Source organism: Sebastes umbrosus, chromosome 21, assembly GCF_015220745.1.
Source record: "Sebastes umbrosus isolate fSebUmb1 chromosome 21, fSebUmb1.pri, whole genome shotgun sequence".
Classification (NCBI taxonomy): Eukaryota; Metazoa; Chordata; class Actinopteri; order Perciformes; family Sebastidae; genus Sebastes; species Sebastes umbrosus.
In genome coordinates this window covers 2052534-2058695 of record NC_051289.1, presented here as the reverse complement: position 1 = coordinate 2058695, position 6162 = coordinate 2052534, and the positions used below count along the sequence as shown (strand labels likewise).

At 39.8% G+C, this 6162-nt stretch overlaps 1 protein-coding gene across 3 annotated transcripts in view; it reads left to right on the top strand.

Moving 5' to 3' along the window:
• rps6ka3b (ribosomal protein S6 kinase, polypeptide 3b) overlaps nt 1-6162 on the top strand; it is a 50425-nt gene that overhangs the window by 42768 nt on the left and 1495 nt on the right. For 2 of the 3 annotated variants that reach the window (XM_037756341.1, XM_037756343.1), the window contains 10 exons: nt 440-528; nt 1899-1963; nt 2061-2163; nt 2308-2417; nt 3437-3562; nt 3646-3735; nt 4660-4818; nt 5228-5389; nt 5764-5840; nt 5956-6073. In XM_037756341.1, the coding sequence (XP_037612269.1) occupies nt 440-528; nt 1899-1963; nt 2061-2163; nt 2308-2417; nt 3437-3562; nt 3646-3735; nt 4660-4818; nt 5228-5389; nt 5764-5840; nt 5956-6073 (1099 nt within the window). The remainder of the gene's footprint in view (nt 1-439; nt 529-1898; nt 1964-2060; nt 2164-2307; nt 2418-3436; nt 3563-3645; nt 3736-4659; nt 4819-5227; nt 5390-5763; nt 5841-5955; nt 6074-6162) is intronic. The other variant, XM_037756342.1, reaches the window with a different exon arrangement.

Sequence of the window (6162 nt, the reverse complement as noted above, 5' to 3'; positions counted from 1 at the left end):
GTCGTATCCACCACCTAACGGCTTCTATTACAGCTTACTGTACATCCGAGAGGAGACTCCCCTTCTCCCTTCACAGGGTTTATATTAGAGCAGATAAAGTGCAGCACTCAGGAGGAGGAAGAGGAGGATGAAGAGGATGGACTCAAGCGTATAACGGCGAAGATTAGGTGGGAGGAGAAGCGAGGGATGAGAGGTGAAAGAGTGAAAAAATTAATAAAAGAATTCAGAGGAAATATTAACCTGTCGTCTGTTTTTCACTCTCAATGAAAAACGCTGAGTCGACTCTCTGCAGAGCGCTGACTGTGTTTCCTGTGTAGCACACTGACGTCTAGTCTTTCACATACTTGGATATACAATATGGACGGCTGAAAATCAGCTGCAGTTATTCTTGATTTCTACTTTTTATATCAACGCTCTCTGTGTGTCTTTGTGTCCGCAGGGCCAAGCTGGGAATGCCACAGTTTCTGAGTTCAGAAGCTCAGAGTCTCCTCAGGAACCTTTTCAAACGCAACCCTTCCAACAGATTAGGTAAAACCTTTTCATTTTATTTTAAACGTTCAGAACAAGTATATACAAACAATTTAAAAAATGCATGCATGCTGCAGATATGCTGCACAACCAGTGTCCAAATGTCCACGTAGTTCAAATAAACTGCACATGAATACACACTCAAGAGAGGCACATAAATCAACATACAAACGGTTCTTTTCCAAAAACAGTCGTCTCTGTTTTTATTTATTTTCCTAAATTTTTTACTGTGCACTCAAGGGAATATCAATCAAACTGGTGTTGGTTTATTCGTTTTAAGAATGGCTTTTGTTTGTTTTTGCAAATGAACTCTTCAGCCGAATCCATTTGCTTCCTGATATAATCAATCAATAGATCCAAAATGTTTACAAATCTACAGTATGACTCAGATGACGAGGACCTAATCTCCAAATAGAGACAGGAGTCAATAATCATTGAGCCACTTCTAAAAACAACGAGGAGAGGCAGATTTCCACACTCTCAAAATAACCCTTTCAGCTACCAAACATTAAAGCCTGCTGGGTCTCTTGTGGCGGTTTTAGGAAGCTTTCAGAACAACAAGTACAAAGACTGGGTCTATTTGTTTCCCAAGGAAATTAAATATTTACTCCTTACTCATTTAGGAGGAGGGTTTTCTCAGCACATAAAGAAACACTTCAGTTTATCACAAACATTCAACATCAACACATCTGGAGATGCATGTTTATTACTGGAAAGGAAGGGGATGAACTGTAATCAGTAAAGTAAGTAGAAGTAGAAGCAGAACAGACATTCAAAATCCAAGAAAATAAGAAAAAACAAGCTAAATAGAATAAGACAGGTATAAAATACAATAATAAAAGTTACAGTGCAGTGTAAGAAAATATTTCATATAAAGTAGCGGTAAACAGAACTGATTTAAAAGAGCTGAGAGTTGCAGCTGTTGACAGTTTTCTGTGAGTTTGTTCCAGATATAAGCATAAAAACTGGTGATATATAACTATTCCTGATCCAAAACTAGCTCCAATGTTTAAAAATAGCAAATATTATCAAAAAGTGGGGATGCTAAAAAACACACGTTTGCTCCCCAGGCGCCAGTGAATGTATCCTACTAACAAGTATTGTGTGTCAGATCTCTTCTTCCTCCTCTGTGCCATTAAAACACATCAATGCGTCACTGGCCGTCATGTCCCTTCATCACCATGAACACATGAACACAAACACTGTAGTTTATTTAGACTCAATCCTACATACACCGTCCTGCTGCTACAAATACTCCAAATGTGGATTAATCCGCCGCTGAAAATAGTCCCCAACAAATGCTCTATTTCCTCCTGTTTGTTTGTTTGTTTTGATGAAGCGGTGGACTGACAGCTGATGTGTGTTTGCAGGAGCTGGACCAGACAGTGTGGAGGAGATCAAGAGGCATCACTTCTTCAGCACCATCGACTGGAACGTCAGTGTCTCCATTTAATAAACTTTATTAGTAATATGCTCAACAAGATGAGAGATTTGTTTTTGACTGTGTGTCCAACTTTTCCTCTTCCCCGTAGAAACTCTTCCGCAGAGAGATCCCCCCTCCCTTCAAACCGGCTTCAGGACGACCTGACGACACTTTCTATTTCGATCCAGAGTTCACAGCTAAAACACCCAGAGGTACAGACTGTCACTCCTCCTCCTCCTCTTCCTCCTCTTCCTCCTCTCCGTCGCACACCACCGAGCTGAACTACATCCTGAATACGATCTGATGTTCTTTGTTGAGCGGTGAGGTTCAACAGCTGTCTGTGTTTTGTGTCTCAGACTCTCCGGGGGTTCCTCCCAGTGCCAACGCCCATCAGCTGTTCAGAGGATTCAGTTTTGTGGCCATAACAGAAGAGGACACACAACCACTACCCAGCACTATTGTACAGGTACAAACATACATGATAATTTAACACATCGCAGAGGCAAAAATAATCTGATTTATAGAGTGAAACCTCAGTTAGCTGTAAAGAAATCATCAAAAATCTTTAGTGACGTGTTCTGTATCCATGTGTACACATATAAATACAGAAAGAACAACATGTACCTTAAATGTTTGAGTCAGTTAGGCTGAACAAATGTGCTTCTCTTGAACCATTTTACTAATTAAAGTATTAAAACCACACTGTGAAAATACTCCACTACAAGTAAAAGTCCTGCCTTCGAAAATGCACACATTTATAAAGGCTTTATAAAAAGGCTTCAAGGACGAGCGAGGACTAAGTGGCCATTAGGATGTCTGATGCTGCTGAAAGAGCCTTTAGATGGCTCAGGTGGATCGGAGAGATTGATCCTTGCTGCTGAGACACAAGTCAGGGTCTGGGTCTAAATTAAGTTCTGTTGATATTTTACCCCCCAAATGTCCCTGATCGGGGGATAGTACTGCAGGGACCAGTGTTTAAATTAAGTTCTTTGGCCTTTTTACCCCCAAAAAGTCCCTGGTCGAGAGCTAGTACTTTCTGAAAGTACAGGAACTAGGAACCTTTTGAGGAGCTCATTGCGTTTCAACTGCAGGAACCAGGGTCTAAATTAAGTTCCAGGGCCTTTTTAACCCCAAGAAGACTCTGGTTGAGGGGTAGTACTTTCTGAAAGTACAGGAACTTTCCCCCAGAACTAGGAACCCTTTTGAGGAACTCATTTTGTTAAGTTCCTGTGTAAATTAAGTTGCTGTGAATGAGAGAAAAAATGTCTGATTGTTTCACAGCGGCTTCCTTCTAAAGCACAAATAAATAACCAATAAATAACAAATATATAAAGCAGTTCCCGGGACTAAACTTACCAGGAACTTCTTGTTGTAAACCTGGTTTATATCTCAGAAAAAAGGGGATGCATCCAGGACCGTCTTAACCATTTAATGAATGATTATTATTAGTAATATTTGTATTGGCGTTTGTGTCTTTGCGTGCAGCAGCTCCACAGAAGCACGTCCCAGTTCTCAGACGCCTACGAGATCAAAGAGGACATCGGCGTCGGGTCCTACTCCATCTGTAAGCGCGGCATACACAAAGGAACCGGCATGGAGTACGCAGTCAAGGTAAAACACAATGTCAGCACAACGTCTACTGTACTTTCAGCTTTTTCCTTACGCTGTAAACAATGTTTGTTTCGCTGTTACAGATCATCAACAAGGCCAAGAGGGACCCGACGGAGGAGGTGGAGATCCTGCTGAGATACGGACAACATCCCAACATCATCACCCTCAAGGACGTGAGTCACATTAAACGTTCTATGATGTCATTAAAGGAAATAAAACCCACTCTCAGAGCAGCTATTTTACTCTGAAAAATCAACTCCTGTTTTTTTGTAATTGTTTGAAGCGTTTATCCGCTACGTTTATCCAGAGTGACTCACTCGGGGTCATTTTCTTACCACTCGGGTTAACCTGAATTTGGCCGTTTAGCTGGTGGAGAAAAAATGTGAATGGTTTCATGACTCACTTTTAATTATTGGAGTTAAAAATATCATCTTGCTGCTGGGCAAAAATGCCGTCACTTGAATCACTTCCAGTAGCTAAAGACAAATATATCTGTTATCTGTTACAGAGATGATTCAGCTCCTAACATTATAAATGAAGTGCTTGTTTAATATATTAATTATGTACATAGTTTTCTAGTTCAATTCTGTTGTTCTTCCTTTTTGCTGCTGCGACACTTAAATAAAATGTATATTATCTTAAATATATATTATACACACGTCTAGGACTGCAGCTAATGATTATATTCATTATCGATTCATCTGCCGTTCAGACTATATAACATGTTAAAGAATATTGAATTCTTATAATAGTATAATTTAAAATATACTTAAAAGGAGACCAACAAAAATAAATATTTAAGAAGCTGGAATTTATTATTATTATTATTATTATTATTATTATTATTATTACTATTACTATTACTATTACTATTATTATTATTATTATTATTATTATTATTATAATATAATAATAATAATAATAATAATAAACATAATAAATTAATATTATTATTTGATGGAACTGATATCCAACATTCTCAGGTCTGAAGCTGTGACATGTGGACCGGTCTGAGTGAGTAAACTGAGTGATTAAATGACTCCACAGAACAATAGAGTGACTGAAGCGTTGCTGCTCGTGTTGTTTGCGTGTCGTAGGTGTACGACGACGGCCGCTCGGTGTTCTTGGTGACGGAGCTGATGAAAGGAGGCGAGCTGCTGGACAAAATCCTCCGACAGAAGTTCTTCTCTGAGCGAGAAGCCAGCGCCGTCCTCTACACCATCACCAAGACGGTGGAGTACCTGCATGTCCAGGGGGTACGTTTCAGTTCTCACAGCTCACAATAGTTAGTGCTTATGGTTTAGTCTTTACTGAATTCAGTGGGTTTTTAAGTGAAAGAGGATTTTTAGGGGAAGGGAGAAATGATGGACAAATAAAATGTTGGTGTTTTTGAAGAGAACAAGTATGTAGTAAATTTAGTTTGATAAATACTTACTTCCATTCTTACTGACTTTCTTTCTTACTTATGTTCTTATGTTCTTACTTACTTACTCAAGATATTAATGTTCGATGCTTTTATGTACACAAAATCACAAGCAAATGTACATGTTTCTTCTTTGTGGAATTCGATTGTATTGACATGTGTCTTCTTGCTTTATGTCTCTTCCTCTTGTTTTCTGACCTTAAACACCTGACCCTACCTCTCCTGTCCCGTCGTGCTTGCAGGTGGTGCACAGAGACCTGAAGCCCAGTAACATCCTCTACGTGGACGAGAGCGGGAACGCTGAGTCCATCAGGATCTGCGACTTTGGTTTCGCCAAACAGCTGAGAGCAGAGAACGGGCTGCTCATGACGCCGTGTTACACCGCCAACTTTGTCGCTCCCGAGGTACAGTACGGCGTCTTTAACAACGTCTCCGTCTTTATCTCTTTTCACTCCTCTTTGTGTTTCAGTGTTTGCCTATTTTATTTTCTAACCTTGAAAGTGTTATTTTAGTGTTTTCTGTCTCTTTTCTGTTCTATTTAACTAAATAAAAATAAGCCTAAACCAAACTCCAGTGAATTAAAGATCAAATTAAACTGAATGATCTCTGTGGGGAAACATACCAATAATATACGCATGAAAGCTATAAACTACATCATTCAGAAGGCGTTCAAGCTCTTTATTACAGCAGTGTGAGAACAGATGTTTTTATATATATATATATGATCCGAAGCACAGTTTGTTCACATGAAACTGAAGTTTTCCTGTGTTTCTGGCAGGTGTTGAAGAAGCAGGGTTACGATGCAGCCTGTGACATCTGGAGTCTCGGAGTCCTGCTCTACACAATGCTAACAGGGTAAACACACTTTAGTTTACGTTACTTTTAAAGTATTACGGTTAAAATAATCTGTCACGTATCTCAATATGAAACACTTTCTCCATCTCATCCTCGTCTCTCCCGTCGTCTCCAGGTTCACTCCCTTCGCTAACGGTCCGGAGGACACGCCGGAGGAGATTTTGGCTCGTATCGGCAGCGGGAAGTTCTCCCTCACTGGAGGATACTGGAACTCTGTCTCTGCTGAGGCTAAGGTGTGGACACTGACGTACAACAGCAAACACAAAAAGAAGCGTAAAAACAAACCATTTAAATATAGATACTGATGTGTTTGGAGGTGACG